The sequence below is a fragment of the Diuraphis noxia genome, unplaced genomic scaffold (assembly GCF_037042655.1).
Source record: "Diuraphis noxia isolate RWA-SAM2 unplaced genomic scaffold, SU_Dnox_SAM2 contig0001, whole genome shotgun sequence".
Classification (NCBI taxonomy): Eukaryota; Metazoa; Arthropoda; class Insecta; order Hemiptera; family Aphididae; genus Diuraphis; species Diuraphis noxia.
The window spans coordinates 29,478,152-29,494,932 of NW_028301711.1; the positions used below are offsets into that span (position 1 = coordinate 29,478,152).

The 16,781-nt window shown below is 27.6% G+C and overlaps 1 protein-coding gene across 3 annotated transcripts; it reads right to left on the bottom strand.

Moving 5' to 3' along the window:
* Positions 1-2,347: 2,347 nt before the first annotated feature.
* On the bottom strand, positions 2,348-11,441 carry LOC107167497 (uncharacterized protein F21D5.5-like). 3 transcript variants are annotated; one of them, XM_089216070.1, is made up of 8 exons: positions 11,231-11,441; positions 10,942-11,151; positions 8,018-8,349; positions 7,633-7,950; positions 7,281-7,571; positions 6,927-7,220; positions 3,735-3,796; positions 2,349-2,612 (listed from the first exon to the last, which is right to left on the bottom strand). In XM_089216070.1, exons 3-8 carry the CDS (start codon positions 8,264-8,266, stop codon positions 2,495-2,497), a joined length of 1,332 nt encoding a protein of 443 aa, XP_089072196.1. In that variant the 5' UTR covers positions 8,267-8,349; positions 10,942-11,151; positions 11,231-11,441; the 3' UTR covers positions 2,349-2,494. The 3 variants fall into 3 exon arrangements, with proteins under 3 accessions (XP_089072183.1, XP_089072196.1, XP_089072189.1); XM_089216057.1 differs by lacking the exons at positions 10,942-11,151; positions 11,231-11,441 and adding an exon at positions 10,361-10,744 and having other exon boundaries at positions 2,348-2,612; XM_089216063.1 differs by lacking the exons at positions 3,735-3,796; positions 10,942-11,151; positions 11,231-11,441 and adding an exon at positions 10,361-10,749 and having other exon boundaries at positions 2,370-2,612.
* Between the last annotated feature and the right edge of the window lie 5,340 nt (positions 11,442-16,781).

A 16,781-nucleotide genomic window follows, 5' to 3' on the forward strand; every position in this document is an offset into this window, starting at 1 on the left:
CCAGACATTGTTTGAAATATGGAATACTCGATCCTATATAGGCTTGCCCTATCCGATTACTTTTTGGACCAAACATTTTATGCAACCCTTAAAATTACCAAACTAAATCAGTATTATCCATTATCTTTTGATCTCGATATTTTATGGAAGAGACATATTAGTTTGTCTCCAGTCCATCAAGGTTATTCCTTATAGTGTATAACACAAGATTTTGCAACAACTATATATAATATATAACTACAACTAAAGTCTAAAACTAAGTACACCTTCATGCATTCTTCAATAGCTCAGAGAAAGGTTATGCAGCAGCCATATAACTTCGAGTAAAAAATCACAAGTAAGTTCATAATTAGCTCATAACTATATAGGTAAGTCAAAGGTTGTTCCATCAAAACGTTTCACTATTCCACGTTTTGAACTTTGTGAGACTGTGTTAGCTATTAAATTACTACGATTTATCATCGAATTACACAAGGATTATATTATAATCCACCAGTACTATGCTTGGAAAGATTTCACTACAGCTTTGATATGGATACATTCATTTAATGCAAATCAAACCAGCAAGTACATGACTTCAATCCTTTCAATCTGGCTCCATATTTCTACATTAGTGAATTTAGTAATAAAAAATTTTCTCTATTTAAAAGTAAATTATTTGCGGTCATTATTAGATAACAAAAAAATTATAAGCCTTACCAGTATTATATATTTCACAGTCCCGCTAGTGGGAATGTTAATCACATTAAAATTCTAATTAGAAATTAAATTTGCAATGTCCCCTCCACTTGCATATTTGATAAATATTACGCAGTAAACCTTCTTAAATACCTAATATTAAATTTAAAAGATAAAAAAAGTAAGTTATTCATATCTGTCACTGTATTTTATTAGAAATTTATTAATTATATTACAAAAAAGGAGCAATAGATTAAAAACAATTTTATAGTCAATAAATTATAAGCCATTTGTTTTTCTTCATGATTAAATTTCAAAAACTTATTTACAAATTGATGACATTTGTTGTGAGCCAATACTTAAAATAACAAAATATTTCTATGACTAACTATCTGAACCCGTGTATTTCGTAGCTCGTTAAAAATCCTACCTCTTATATGTCTCAAACTGTGTGTTAAATTCTTTACCTGTGATTATGCTAGCAGTATATTTTTATACATATAGATAGATAATGGTTTAAATACTAAGTAATAAATTATTACTTAGTATATTATTGCTTAGAATCTTACAATGATATTCAATTTAGTTTATCATCTTATAATTGTATTCGTTTAATAGAGAAAAGTGCGACAAAGTATTCAATTGAATGATATTTACTGAAGTGTATTTGGATACACAATATTTTTTGTTCTCCCTTCTGGTGCGTAGAACTACAGTTCGATCTTTTTTAGGGAGGAACATAACTGCATAGAAATGGCGTTATTATAACAAAAAAAACAACACAAAATATCAATAAAACTTTTAATGCCATAGAAACAAAAAATACCTAATAATAATGATTTCTTTCACACTAATTATTTTTAATTATTATTATTGAAACTAATAGCAACTTCAAATCTCAAAATATCTGAGCACCTTCAGGGGTGGGGCCTATCACTTTTTATTTTTTTAACCTAGCCTATCTTTTGCTCATAGGTCTACTAAATCTCTGTACCAAATTTTGTCACAATCAGTACAGCTATTTAGGATTGTATAAATAACCAACAGACAGAATCCGTTTTTATATATACAGTAGAACCCCTCTCGTACGCCCTGGCTAGTCCGCCGCTCGGGTTGATCCGATCCTAGTATTATTGATATGAATACTATGTATGTAATTTAAAAAGTACAATTTGGATTTAACAATTTATAGAAGATACATACAATTAATTGCTAGTTTAATATTTCCTTAGCTTAGCTAAGTCTAGAATGTCATTTGCTAAACAAAAATCTATAACTGGCTTTTTTTCTAAGTATTACAAAATATAATACATTTCTAATATAATCTTGTATGTAATATATAAATAAAAATGTTCTGTATATTCTGATAATCCGACCCTTTTGCGTTCCGACCACACCCCCAGTCCCGAAGGTGACGGATTAGAGAGGTTCTACTGTATAGAAGAAGATAGATATTATATAAAATTATATACAAGTCAAAAATCTTTTAAAATAATTACTTATATTTTGGTTTTAACACTGTAAAAATTATTATAACAAATAAAAATAATTTGTCATGAATTAATGCTTAAACTATATTATAAATATTATATTATATTTATGACTAATAAGAATTTGTATAAATCAAAACATTTTTAAGATAATCACATTTTAGTCTTAACAATTTAAGTATAACAAAACAAAAACATCTTGTAGAGCTTTTATCAATGTATTATGAATTAATGCTTAAAACAACATAATACTGTTATGTCTAATATTGGATTCCATATGAATAAAAATTTTTTGAAATAAATACATTTTGGTTACAACAATTACATCAAAGCAAGAACATTTTGTAAAGCTTTTCATGATTGGGATCTTTAAAGTAAGGAACAAAATTGATTGGAACTATTTCAATAATACCTTCTTTTTTGGTTGGTTTTTGAAATTTTGAACTAAAAAATAATAAAACATGTTAAAACAATAAAAACACAAAATGCATTAATTTAAATAATTTAGAAAGAATATACTAGTGATAATTGATATTATGCAAGTATCACTTAACAGCCAAACCCACAAATACATTATTATTTTTTTTTTAAGTCACAAATAATGATTTTTTAATAATAATAATTATGAAATAACAGTAAGATATTATACATTATTCAGACGAGATTTTTTTTGTTAGTAAGTTATTACTTTTAACTACTGAAGTTAATATTAAAACATATAGTTATTTCATAGCATTGCCCAACTTATATAAGTTAATACACAGCAACCAAAATAACCAAATTCATTAGTGTAGGATTGGCCACTCTAGTTTAAAAAAGAATAACCAAAAATTCAGTACCAAAAAAAAATTTCTGTTTGTTTGACAATTATTTTTAGAACAGTTTTACTTTAAACCATAATATTCTGAATTGTTTAATATAATAAAATTGAATTGATTTTTTTAGGGACTTAGCTGTACAGGCTATAGGTCTCATTTGTATAGGTATATTTAATCATTTTTACAATCCTAAAATCAAAAATATTGCAATACCTTATAAATTAGATATCTAAGTTTTTCAAAAACTGAAAAGCCATAACAACTTCTTTGCATAGATATAAGGAAAACATATAATTATAGTTCGATTAAAATATTTTTGAAGTTGTCAACTAATATTTTAACTTTGAAATAAATAGTTACAAATAAATCTAAAACTCAACTGAAATCATATTTTTCAAATTTCCAAACAAATAAAAAAATTATTTAAATAATATTATATTATAAACAAATTTTTAATTTTTTTATTTCTTAATACATAATACGTATTTAATATTGTATATTTAAATACATATTAATTAGAAGTTTTTAAATATTATGCTATGTTAAGAAGAACTACGTTCCAAATACTATAATAATTCAAAAAGAATCCACTACATTAGAAATTAATATTTATTATTATTTTTTTTTTTTAAATTAATATCAAAATATTACTGGGCCTTGCTGAGAAAAACTCGTGTGGAGGACCAGGCTTACTATATATGGCTGTATAAAAATTACAGGTATGTAAAATTATTATACTCATACTTACAAGTATAAATCAATTGCCTTTCCCGATACTTTAGGGTGTGATGTATCAGTTAATTCTCGAAACTATAAAAATAAAAATACATCAAACCACAACTAAATAAATTAAAGTAGGTAGAATATTTACAAAAAGTGTGAATAAGTTATTGTTAAAATACATTATATAAAAACATAGTGATGTGAATAATAAATATAACTTCAAATATTGTATGATAAAATATGTATTTAAATCAGTGGCGCCGATCCCTATGCAGTTGCAATACCTATTAAGAGTGGGTGGGTGTAATAAGCCTACAAAACACACTGGCTAAAATTATTTTGATTTATGAAAGTTATAAATTATTTTATTTATCATCATAGCTAACATTATGAATTAGGATGAACCATTACCCTAAACGCTAACAATTGAGTAATTTCCAGGGGGGGGGGAGCTTCAGCCCACTATGCTACCGGTTTATATACTCTACTATCCCCCTTAACACGACCCTGCTGGCAATCTTTAAATGTACTTATAAGTTATAACTCTTGTTTGTTAAAATTATAGATAGATAAGTGGAAAAAAATTGAGGGACAGTCGCCCAACCTAATGTAGGTGGGTGGGTCTTGCTTTGCAGGTATGCTTTGCAATACCTCTAAAAACTGACTTCGGCGCCACTGAATTTTAAATGCATAAATTTCAAACTTTAAAAATATAATATTTTTATAATCATGTTAACTTACTTAATTAGTTCTTTATACTATGAACCCTATAGATTTAAAACATATTTTGTTAAACAAACTATTGTGTATATTATATATAATATAAACACATTAATTTTTATGTTTTCAATAATAATACTACCAGGTAAGTGATAACTCTATCTGCTATTCAAAAAAATGTTAAAGCATTAATCTATTAAAAAATTAATTTAAACTTATGTTAGAACGGTAGATGCTGCTTATAAGCAAGAGTTAAAGTAGAGGAGGACACAATAGGACTGAGTCTCCCTACGTCTAATGGCGGTTAAAAAGCAACCCAATTAACAAATTATTCGTAAGGTATACCAGAATGCTCCAATCATAACCAAACATTGGTCAATATAATTATAATTTATATTTTTTATGCATGTTACATTTTTTTTTTTTTTTATCAATAAATGTTATTTTAAGTTAAAGAAAATGCAATTTATGTTTTTATTAAAGTTGTTTTATTTTAAATTAGCTCTTTAGTAAAAAATGTAAAATGTAAAATTGAGTTTCATATATTCATATGCATTTATCATATGTAAGTAAAGAGTGAATGTGTCATTTTTTAAGAAGCTTGCTCCCCCCACTATGCGTAGAATTCAGATTTATTCTATTAAAATTTCAAGCATTAAATACATTACATTTTTATAATATGAATATTTTATGTCTGGTGATTTCTTTAGTTTTTTTAAAAGATAATTACTACTTAGAACTCTAATATTATGAGAAAAAATATTCTTTTTCAAAATATTAAATTAGTATAACAATTTTTTTTTTAATCTTAAAGTGCTGCTCCCAATTTGAGTCTTAAAAGCGGTATGCGGTATCTTCTGTATTTAATAAGCTACTATCGTTGGAAGGCTTCTCTTTCTGTTAGTTTAGGAAATATTATTTACATAATATATTTTATTTTTTGTATGTATTCATCTCAAATAGACTTGTTGTGCTCAGCATAAATTATAAAAATTCAGTTTAAAAAAAAACAGATTAGTCTAAAATCAATACATACAATTTTTTAACTCAAAACTAAAATGTAAGAATATTATTTTCAAATAAACTTATCCGAAGAAATTCAAAATAATATTTCAAAAACAAAATTTCAAAAATCTTAATTGTTTTCAGAAATGTTAAAAAGTCTTAAATCGGTTTATTAAGTAAAATGATTGGTAAGATATCTTAAAGGAAAAATAAATGAACAAAGAGGTATTGCTCAAAGCCTCAGCAGAGCATATTGTAAGTTCATGTGGGTTACTGTAATAGCCAATAGATGTGTTAAATTATAATTCAATGATATTCAACCATTGTATACAAAAATGACTATGAGTAATGATAACTCACTCCTAAGCATATCTTAATTGTGCCCGTGCTTTCAGCACATATTGCTAAATATATATTATACAGGGTGATCTATTTACCGTTAGACACTTATTATTTAGAAGTTTTTTTTTTTTGAAATTTTGAAATTTAATGAAAGCTAAAAATAATTTGTATGAGATTTTCACGTTTTTTGTTACATAATAAACATGAATCAACCTTGGATTTTTAAATGTCAACACCTATATATTTTAATACCAACAAATTATAAACAATTTTTTTTTTAGATTTTCTGTGTTTGAATTGTTTATTTTTATTCAATACATTTTTAAATATAGCCAGTAAAACGATTGAAGAGAAGTTTTTTGTGTTTGTTTACACTTTTCCTTATTAATTTTTGGTCGAACATACAAATCAATAATCGGCTTATAAACCCTTATTATTTTTTATAGTTATTACCATTGAACTATATGATAACTGGAATGCTCACCAGCCATAAGACCAATATAAAGATAACTGAGATAGCGTGTTAGAAAAAGACAGCAGATAAGAATGGTGCTGCTATCTTTATCACACACAACAATATGATTCAACGACTTTAACGTTTTGTATTATGTTACTAAAGAGTAAAGTCTTAAGAGGACGCCACACCCGCATGTGTTGTCTCCGTCTTACAAACGTATAACATAGCAAAATCTGTTTAGCGCGGGACAACTTTACTCCCTTTGTATTTATAGAAGAATTACCAAAATTCCACAACGCATAGGTAAGAACATTATCTGTGTCATAGCGTCGTTATTTTTTTGATAACATAAATATAATTAAAGTTATAAGCATAAGAAAATACATTTATTTTTTCATTAAATTACTTAAAATTATTGGTTTGTGCTATCAAAAAAATAACGACGCTATGACACAGATAAAGTTCTTACCTATGCGTTGTGAAATTTTGAAAATTCTATTAAAAAATATTGAGGGAGAAAAGTTGTCCTGCGCTAAACAGATTTTGCTATGTTATACAATTGTAAGATGGAGACAACACATACGGGTGTGGCGTCCTCTTAAACTCAAACTTAAAAAAAAAGTGAGCTAGAAATTCTGATCTGTCAAGAGATTTTTAACTTATTTTCTAATAAAATATATTTTATTCTCTTACTTTGATATTATGTTTTGCGTGTTCCTTGGAAACTTTCATTAAAAACACTCGACATGGGATTTTTAAATTTTTAGCTACGTCAATGAACTGCTTTCTTGATCCTACATCCGGATTTGTATTATCAATCACTACACTCACACTACCATTACTCAAGTACTTGGTAGTCTTAGCAATACACTTTTGCCACGAGCCTAGTGTATCTCTGTTAATTATTTTCATACGATCGTGACAGAATAATTTATTAACCGCAAAATAACTTTTTCCTGAACCAGGACAACCAACCATTATGATCATCTAAAAGTTAATTTTAATTATTATTAAAATTATAAATTGCATATATTGAAAAGGATTTACTTCTTTATGTGATGAAAACAAAACAGTGGATGATAAATTTGTGTAAAGAATATTTGACAGAACGTCATTTGGATTGAACGCTGGTAATGCAAAAACTTCTGCAGTAGATTTTTTCCAAAAGTATTCTTCAGGAGTATAAAATTTGAGACCTATATTTATGGCAAATAAACGGTCACAACATGAATGGTCTTTTTTTATTGGTTTACCATCAGAATCGAAACGAGCAGGCCGACCAGCTGCCCCACCACAAAAAAAACTATTTTCGATGTCAACAGATACACCTCCATTAAACTAAAATAAAATTATGTAAATATGATTTATCTAGTAACATAAAAAGAAAGAATAACCTTACGTCAGAGACTAAAATATTCCACATTCCTGGTGCAGGTTTATTGTATATATCTTTTTGAGAAGCTATAAATACTTGAACTGGTGTTTTAATCAATTTAGGGATATTTTCAATTTTTTTTTTTAACGCATATTCCTTTTCTATATCACCAAAAATATCTCCTTGATAAGTAAATATCACTATTTTGTAACCGTCATCAGACAATTTTTTAATAGATCTAGTAACTTCAGGGCAACACATTTTCCAAACATCTTCATCATCAGGAATAACTTTGCCAGACAGAGCAACACTAAGCATTCCGTCCATATCAAATGACGCTATCTTAAACATCATATAAAATTCTAAAATAAATAGCTTAAATAAACAGTTTCAATTAATTAATACTTACCTTATCTTTATGAACAATATTTGGACTGTTAAAAACTAACAATGTACCATCTCTATCATCCCATATCAATGTAGGATTTGAGGGAGGTGTTTTAGACATAATTTCTTTATTTAAACAAAAAGTGTTTCTTTGGTTGTAGTCTATACCATAAGTAGGTGTTATAAAATCCAAATGATAAATGTGATTGGTTTTATACAACAATGTTATTTTGTCTCCGTGATTTAAGATTCTTTTTTCTCCTTTCATCATAGTTTGATTATTAACAGCTGACCTACTTTTACCTAATTGTTGAACCCATACTCGAAATTTAGAATAGTCAGCTACAATTTTCACTAAAAAATAATAATTAATAAATAATAGTTAATTAAATCAAGAACTAAGATTAAATAACATATACAAATATTCAATATTAATCTATGATTTAATTTGATTCTAAAAATTGATACAAATTAAAATTAAGTGATAAAATATAAATAAAACATAAATATACCTAGAAAAGGCATTCAATAACATCAAATGGAAAACATTATTTAAAACAATGAGTCAAATAGGCATAGACTGGAGGGATAGACTATTATCTTCCAACTATACAAACAACAAAAGACCCAAATTGAAATAAAAGAAGTTAAAAAATATGCATTGATTAAGAAAGGAGTAAGACAAGGATGCTCTGTGTCGCCTTTGCTGTTCAATATATTTATTGAAAGTGCCATTAAACAATTTATAGAAAAAACGAAAGGTGTAAAAGTAAATGGAAGACAAATACACAGTATAAAATTCGCAAACATAGCCTTAGTAGCTGAAAACGAACGCGATTTGAGTAATATGTTGACAAATTTATCAATAGCCCTAGAACAAGTTCAATTAAAAATAAATGCCAAAAAAACCAAAATTCTAATAGTAGACAAATGTGGAAAAGAAATGCGGAGAACCATCAGTTTAAATGGCACACCTATTGAGGAAGTCAAATCATTTTGCTACTTAGGTAATCATATTACGCAGGACAATAAATACACGACAGAGATAAAGAGAAGAATAGCTTTGACAAAGCAAGCTTTTACCAAGAAACAAAATCTATTAACAAGCAAACACTTATCGATTAAAATTAGAAAGCATTTTATCAAAACGTATGTTTGGAGTGTAGCGCTATATGGTAGTGAGTCATGGACTTTAAGCACACTAGATAAAAGAAGAATGGAAGCATTAGAGATGTGGACATGGAGGAAAATGATGAAGTTCAGCTGGATAGAAAGAAAAACAAACATAGAAGTCTTAAATATGATAAAAGAACCAAGACAAATTATAAAAATGATGGAAATAAGAAAAACTAAGTTCTTCGGACACATTATGAGACATAACACATTCATTACAAATATTATGGAAGGGAAGATAAATGGGAAAAGAGGAAGAGGATGGCCGAGAGAGACAAATCTGGGAAGCATGAAAAAGCTATTAACTCTTAAGAGCTATATTGATATGAAAAGACTAGCGTAAAATAGAGAAGATTGGTTGAAGCGACAAGGCAATATTGCCTTTAGATAAAAAAAAAAATACCTATAAATAATTTTTCAACATTCAAAATAAAAAATAATAGGTAATAAGTAGGTGTAATAAATTATTTTTAAAGCATTAAAAATAACTATATTGAATAAGGTATATTTCTATTTTACCAGACACCTTTTTTTGTTTTAAAGTACCTATGTAATTAAGCATGCTGATAGAGAAGTTAGAATTTGGTGGTCAGTATGTGTTTTGAAGTTATAGGTATTTAAAATCCAAGATCTAACCAAATCAATCTTACACAGTTTAGTGATGTTTGTGATTTAATAGCAAGTGCAGAGAGTGCGTGACCACACCAGGTGTATATGAAAATACCATAAATTTCAATCAGCTATAATTTTAAAATTAAATATGAACACAAAATCTGACTCAGCTATTGTTTTCAGCATGCTTAACTAAATTTGTTAAAACAAAAAAATTTAAAAAAAAAAAGGTGTCCAATAAAACAGAAAATTCTTATATGAGAAGGTGCTAAAATAAACTTCAAACAATGTTATGTTGAGCAAAATTATATTTCAGAAAGTATAAACATAATATGTTTTTTTTATGATTTAATTTTGTTGGTATTGTATCTATTCTAAACACCCAAACAACATAAACAGCAGTCGGTAACAAAACAGCAACATTTATTTTAATTATGACATAATTATGTCACTCATGATTATCAATTCAAATTACTATGTACTTTAGTATAGATAGTAAAAATTTATCAAAAATAAACTTAATTTATATTATGTACCTACAATGTATTGATATAATATATTATAATATTATTTTATTTACTTTGATTTTTCGACATTCTATAATTGACTATTCCCGTTTGTTGTTTTTTTCCCAACATTAAAGGTTCATTATCCTGTAGTATAAATTTTTGATCCGGGTGTTCATCAGATACTATAACCCAAAACTTGATATTGTTGTTGGTCTTCTGATCTGACATATTAAACTGAGAAAATATGAAACGTGAACTGCCTACAAAAACTTATGTCGATACTCAATAGTTAAATCTTACAAATCGGTATTTTGAATAAAAAAAATTAAATCATTTGAAAATTAAAGTCGTACATTGGTTACTTAAAGCGATATTAAACGTCAATGAATTATTATACTAGCATAGTACTACAGTAGTATATTACCAAATACTATATAGTATTTGAATTTGATATTACTACGGTGACTAAGGACTGAAACTAAAGAGGTTATGTCAGTTTATTTATAATTTATATAAATAAAATATGTATAATAATATGGTATCCAATATATTATTATTATATTAATATACCACCTTGATTATTCATGCATTTTTGGTCAATGAATTAATTTTGATAACATATTATAATAATAACGAGATAAAGCAACCTTACCACAGTCAGTTACCAATGTTGTTCATCTACTCTGTGGTGGGTGACACCGTCTATTCGTCTGCTAGCATGGGGAACGGACCACGATAATAATAATATTATTATTTATTTTTACTTCATGATCGCACTCCAGAGTACACGCCACACGGTCTAGCCGGGTACACACTGTTCACAGCGCCTCGCTGCAGTCGGTCGTCCGTCTTTTATCGTATTCTGATTGGCCGTTGTAATCATACAACATTAGCGTAATTCATTCATTAACCAATTTTATTAATAACCATATTCTACTTACCGGGATGGCGGGATATGTTTAGCGTTTAATGTGTAGACCTCGGCTTTCGCCGTTTGAACGTCACGACTCTCGATTGCACGTGGGCACGTTACCACGTAGTGCACGACAGTCGACGTAGGTAGCTAATTCGAGATGATAATATCTTACGGCACAGCGGTAAATCGTAGCCCAGTTGAGTGATATCATGTATATATTATTATTATGTTATATTATGTCAGCACACTGTTTGTTTTCTCTCTCTGACCCACGCGTAACATAGACAAAACGCATTTACGAAGAATAATTTTTTCTGTGCCTTTAAGTAATTTTAGAGTAAAACCTTCCATTACAAAAAAGATAAAGGATAATATTTTTGAGGGAATGACATATCGATTTTATATTTTATTGATTGATATTTGACTTTCAAAATAAACAAAAAAAAAAACTGTGGATTTAAATAATGTTTAAATTATTAAGAGACAATATTTAGACAAATCGATATGTCATTCCCTCAAAAATATTATTTTCTATATTTTTTGTAATGGAAGGTTTTACTCTAAAATTACTTAAAGGCACAGAAAAAATGATTCTTCGTAAATGCGTTTTGTCTATGTTACGAGTGAGCCAGAAAGAGAAAACAAATAATGCGCTGACATCCTCTAAGATAGGTCTCTTGGTCTTTACAATATTGAATTGTATAGAATTATCGATGTACAATATACGTACATCAGCAGCCCCTCGTCATTTGGAGTATTGCAGCGTATGCTAATGCCCCCCCTCCCCCCAATAGGTCCGTGTTTTTTTACAATAAATTATTATTGCAATTTTATAATAAATAATTGAAAGAAGTATTAATCATGATACTATTTTTTTGTGTATCTAATTTATAGAAATAGTATCAGCAATTTGTAGAGTTGTCTTGCACAATATAATACGGTATATTTTTAAATAATTGTAGTAAATTTTATTAATTTTTGTTATTATAGTATATGTAGGTACTACGTAATTTGTTATTCGGAACGTCGCGTGTTATTGTTTATATATATATATGGCTGTTAGGAATAATCTCAATAATGTAATGGATTTCCCATTCTGATATAAGTTATATATATATATATGTTATAGTTATAACTGTATCTTTCTCAGTTCTTTACCGCGTGAAACAGTTTTTGCAATGTTACGCACTTGTAAGACGGAGACAACACATGCGGGTGTAGCGTCGTCTTAATATAAATCTAAAAATATAATAAACGCTGTATACTCATAAACTCACAAATATTATTACACGTTTTGCTAAACAAAAAAAAACATATGCTTTTATTGTAGATTTTTATTATTAAAATGGTTGATTAACTGTGCATCTGTGACTATACTTTTTTAAATTTAATTGTAAGTACAATGTGAACCTATTTTGGATTATTTCAAAATATTGTGGAAAAATTATGGGCTCTCCAACGACTAATTATTGGCCTTTGATTTTTATAATTTCCGTCACCCCCCCCCCCCCTCCCCCTCAAAAGTCAGTTATAACCGCTACTGGCTAATGCATACCTAACATTTATCAAAATGCATTCTAGTCCTACCATAATTTTTCCGCGCCGGGTAAAGATTATCCTTTTTTTTTTTAGTTATCAATAGTCTCAAGCATCGGCATCTATCATCTATGGCCATAGTCTGTACTCTGTAGTAGCCAGTATGTATAGTAGATTAATAATTATGTTAAGTTAGGTTTCTAACTTATTTATAGCAATGCCGAACAAATAAGTGATTGCGGCTAATCACTACGCCACATAAATACAATAACATGCTCATAACTACGGGAGTGAGTGTACAATATTTATATTATATTAAATCATTAGATTTGTACAGAATAAAATTATCGAAGGTAGCGAGAAAATTATTTTTTAACTTTAGCATACGAGTATACCTCTATTATATTGGCGATTGGCCTCCCTTCTAGTAAGCATTTAGCATACGCTTCAAAAAATTGAAATGACGTCCTTGTGTGTAGATGTAATGCACGTGTGTCATAAACTCATAACTCGTAAGTCGTAAGTATGAAACAGTGATCACTGATCAGTATAGTGGCGTGGCGAGGCGTCACGGCTTCGTTGATTTTTGGGAGTGATGGTGGTGGTGGTGGAGGCAGATTTGTAAAATGTATTGCTTCTAATTATTTATGAACAGTGAACACACTACACGCGAGTTAAGGTATCTCCATAAGTATATTTATAATAATATGGATACAATTGGAATATTACCATGGCGTAATAAAAACATAAACATAGTTTATAGTTTAACAAACCGTTATCAGACACACATTCTCATTTCCCAGAAGCGACTTGTGCTGACAGCCCGCTCAATTATTATATTATTGTTATTATTGCAACTACCAGATACCTAGCACCTAGAGGCTAAAACTTGGCCTATAATTTGAAAATGGAATATTCTATATTAATTGCAAGTAGTTTTATTAAATTGTATAATGATATGGATTTATCCAGTATTCACTCAAATAATGAACTTATAATGATTGAAAGTGAAAATGAAAATAGCCCCGATTCTGACTCTTTATTTGTTGGGTAGAAAATCATGCAAATGTAATACAAGGCTCTTAACATATTATTACAATAGCAGATGAAAAATAAAAGAAATACATAGTCGCCATTTTTTTTATAAGCATTCAAAGTTTGATGACAAAATACGTAAAAATCACAAAAATTCGCAAATTATTTTAAGCTAGAAACTCTTACAACATTTTCTTTTTAAATCTAAGAAAGATTTGAAAATTTAATTCAAGATTCCTTACAAGTTTGTCAATCTTTATCACAAAAAAAATGTCCACCAGAAATTCAAATTAAATTTTTATGAGCGTTTGAAATTTAAATTTTTACAACATCGGATTTTCACTAGATTTTTCATATAGTGATTTTCTTATTTTGGTGTAGGTAACTCTATAACAAATGACTGCAGATACTTGTAATTTTCACTGAATATTTATATTTTAGAGATTTTCTATATTTAATAAAGTTTTCGAAATATTTTTATTAGTTTTGAGCTGTTTAGTGTTTACTGACATCTTAATTTTTCAACTTTTTTAGTTTTTTTTTTCTATCAATGTCAATAAAATTTTAGTGGCTGGGTCAAAAAGCTTCAAAATTTAATAAAAGGCTTCTAATATATTGTTTCAATAGAAGTTGAAAAATATTAAAAATACATGGCACGATTTTTTTTTATAATCATTTAAAGTTCAAATTTTGACTAAATACATAAAAATTATGGCAATGTTCAAATTATTTTAGATAGAAATTCATAAAAGTTATTCTTTTTAAATCTAAGATTTGTAAATTTAATACAAGGCTCCAAAATATTTTTTCAATAGCAGTTAAAAAATAAAAGAAATACATAATCACGATTTTTTTTTTACAAGCATTCAAATTTTTAATTTTGACAACATACGTAAAAATGACGAAAATTCGTAAATTATTTTAAACTAGAAATTCCTTTCACAGATATCTTATCCGCTGGTTTTTCACTCTAAGCACTGTTCATCAGTTAATAGGTCAAAGAAATAATAACTTGATCTAATCAGTACCTATTTTTAAGAAGAAAAAAACAGAATCTGAGTATCTGATGATGGGTACGCAGACCGCAGCGGGCAGCCCGCTTTTTATGTTTTAATGCCCCTTAAATAATACTTTATTAAGGACACCACATCCGTAAATATCATCATATTGTGTTGTTTCGTCGTACAAACGATAAACATGGGAAAATAATTGTGTTCAGAAATTTCAATTTTATGAAGTAGGTATTCTTTAATAATAATATAATGAATTCATCTATCATCATTTATCAATCTTAAAGTTCGTATAGAAGAGACTACAGAGGTTCTTGATTATTTCGATTCCACATATGTCAATGGTACATATATAAAGTCAGGAAAAGGTATATGAATATAAAATTTAAAAATAATAAACCGTTATTTCCATAAGAAATATGGAAGATCAACGAAACCACGATGAACGGTCATCATTGTAAAATAATATTTGCGAGTTGGAACAACCGTTTTATTTGATAAAATTTATGTTTCATACCTAATTAAGATGAGGGAGAGATAGGAAAAAACAGTATAGGTAGTTCCCATACCTACTTAATTTGGGGATCTATTCAAAAGCCATTTCTAAAATCATTAGGAAAACTAATGCAGTTAAAAAACAAATTAAAGTTTTCATAAAAAAAGTAGGTATATAATATTAACTACAAAAAATAAATTTTGTTTGTTTTTTGATGGCAGTTTATCATCGTGTAAATTATTACTTAACCTTTGTTTTGGTTGATTGTGCTAAAGGTTGTATTGGTTTTAGACAAGATTGAAATGCAATTATTATTATTTACCTATGACCAATTATATATATAATATTTAAGTTATCGGATAAAAATACCTATATATGGACAAGGTTAAATACAATTTTTTTTCATATTTCATATTACCAAATTAGTAATTTATCGTTAAGATAATACAAAATGATGATCTATATATAATTATTTAATTCAATTAAGTATCTATGTTATAATTGCGTTGTTTTAAGATGCTATACTAATGCAATAGTTAATATTTTATAATATGAGTGAAGCTTGAATGTATTATTGTATCTAAAATGATGTTTTTTTTTTCTGTCATTAACATGTTAGGTGTAGTAAAACTTTCCGATTTTTTATATCAGCATCTATTCTGACAGAAAAGTAAGTATAGTTAGTGAATTCAGAATGATAAAATTGAAAATTCTCATTAGTTTTTGAGCGCCGGAAAAAACAAAAAAAAGTTCAAAACATTTTAATAGAAGATTACCAAATTTTTTTTAACCCTTTATCAAGCTAAGATATTTTTGATTTTTGTTCATTTTTTTTTAAATTGTTAAATTAGAATAATTATACAAAATATACTCAGATGACAAAGTCTCTGGTCAGAATCATTTTAGCAATGATTTGTCATTGAATTCAAATGTGACACATCCATAACAATGACATTCTTAATAACTACCTATACAGTAGTAGAGCGGTACCCGCTCGTCAATGTTAATTATAGTTATTATTAAAAATAATACACTAGTGACTAGTGCATTGAAAAGAATGTTATCTTTACCGAAAGAAAGCATGAACTGCGATGTACCTCTAACCAAAATAGTCAATTTTTGAGTTATTTACAAAATTACAATACTAATATACAATAGTGCTTTGATGGTTTATAGTTAAACTTCAATATTAATATTATTTTCCGATTTAAAATATAAAACAATATACATTTTTGAGCAGTAATAATTGCTTTTAACAGGTTATAATTATTAATAATAATTCAAATATATAACACACATTTTTTTTTTTTTGATTCAATTTAGAATTAAGATAGTATGTGGGTACAACTTCTTAAGTGGAAGTTGTACCCACTGTGTTATTTCGAGCCTTACTACTGCATAATGATGTAACAAAATAGATGTTTGACAGTACAATTTTGTATCGTTGATTTAAATATTAGAGTTAATTAACCTATTACCAATCTTGATTTCATAAACAT

Excerpts from the sequence above, each read along its gene's own strand:
- LOC107167497 (XM_089216057.1), bottom strand. The coding sequence starts at position 10,517 with ATGTCAGATCAGAAGACCAACAACAATATCAAGTTTTGGGTTATAGTA. Across the intron at positions 7,221-7,280 it reads TGTTTTCATCACATAAAGAA|ATGATCATAATGGTTGGTTG; the intron begins GTAAATCCTTTT and ends ATTAACTTTTAG. Across the intron at positions 2,613-3,734 it reads AAGGCAATTGATTTATACTT|TTCAAAATTTCAAAAACCAA; the intron begins GTAAGTATGAGT and ends ATTATTTTTTAG.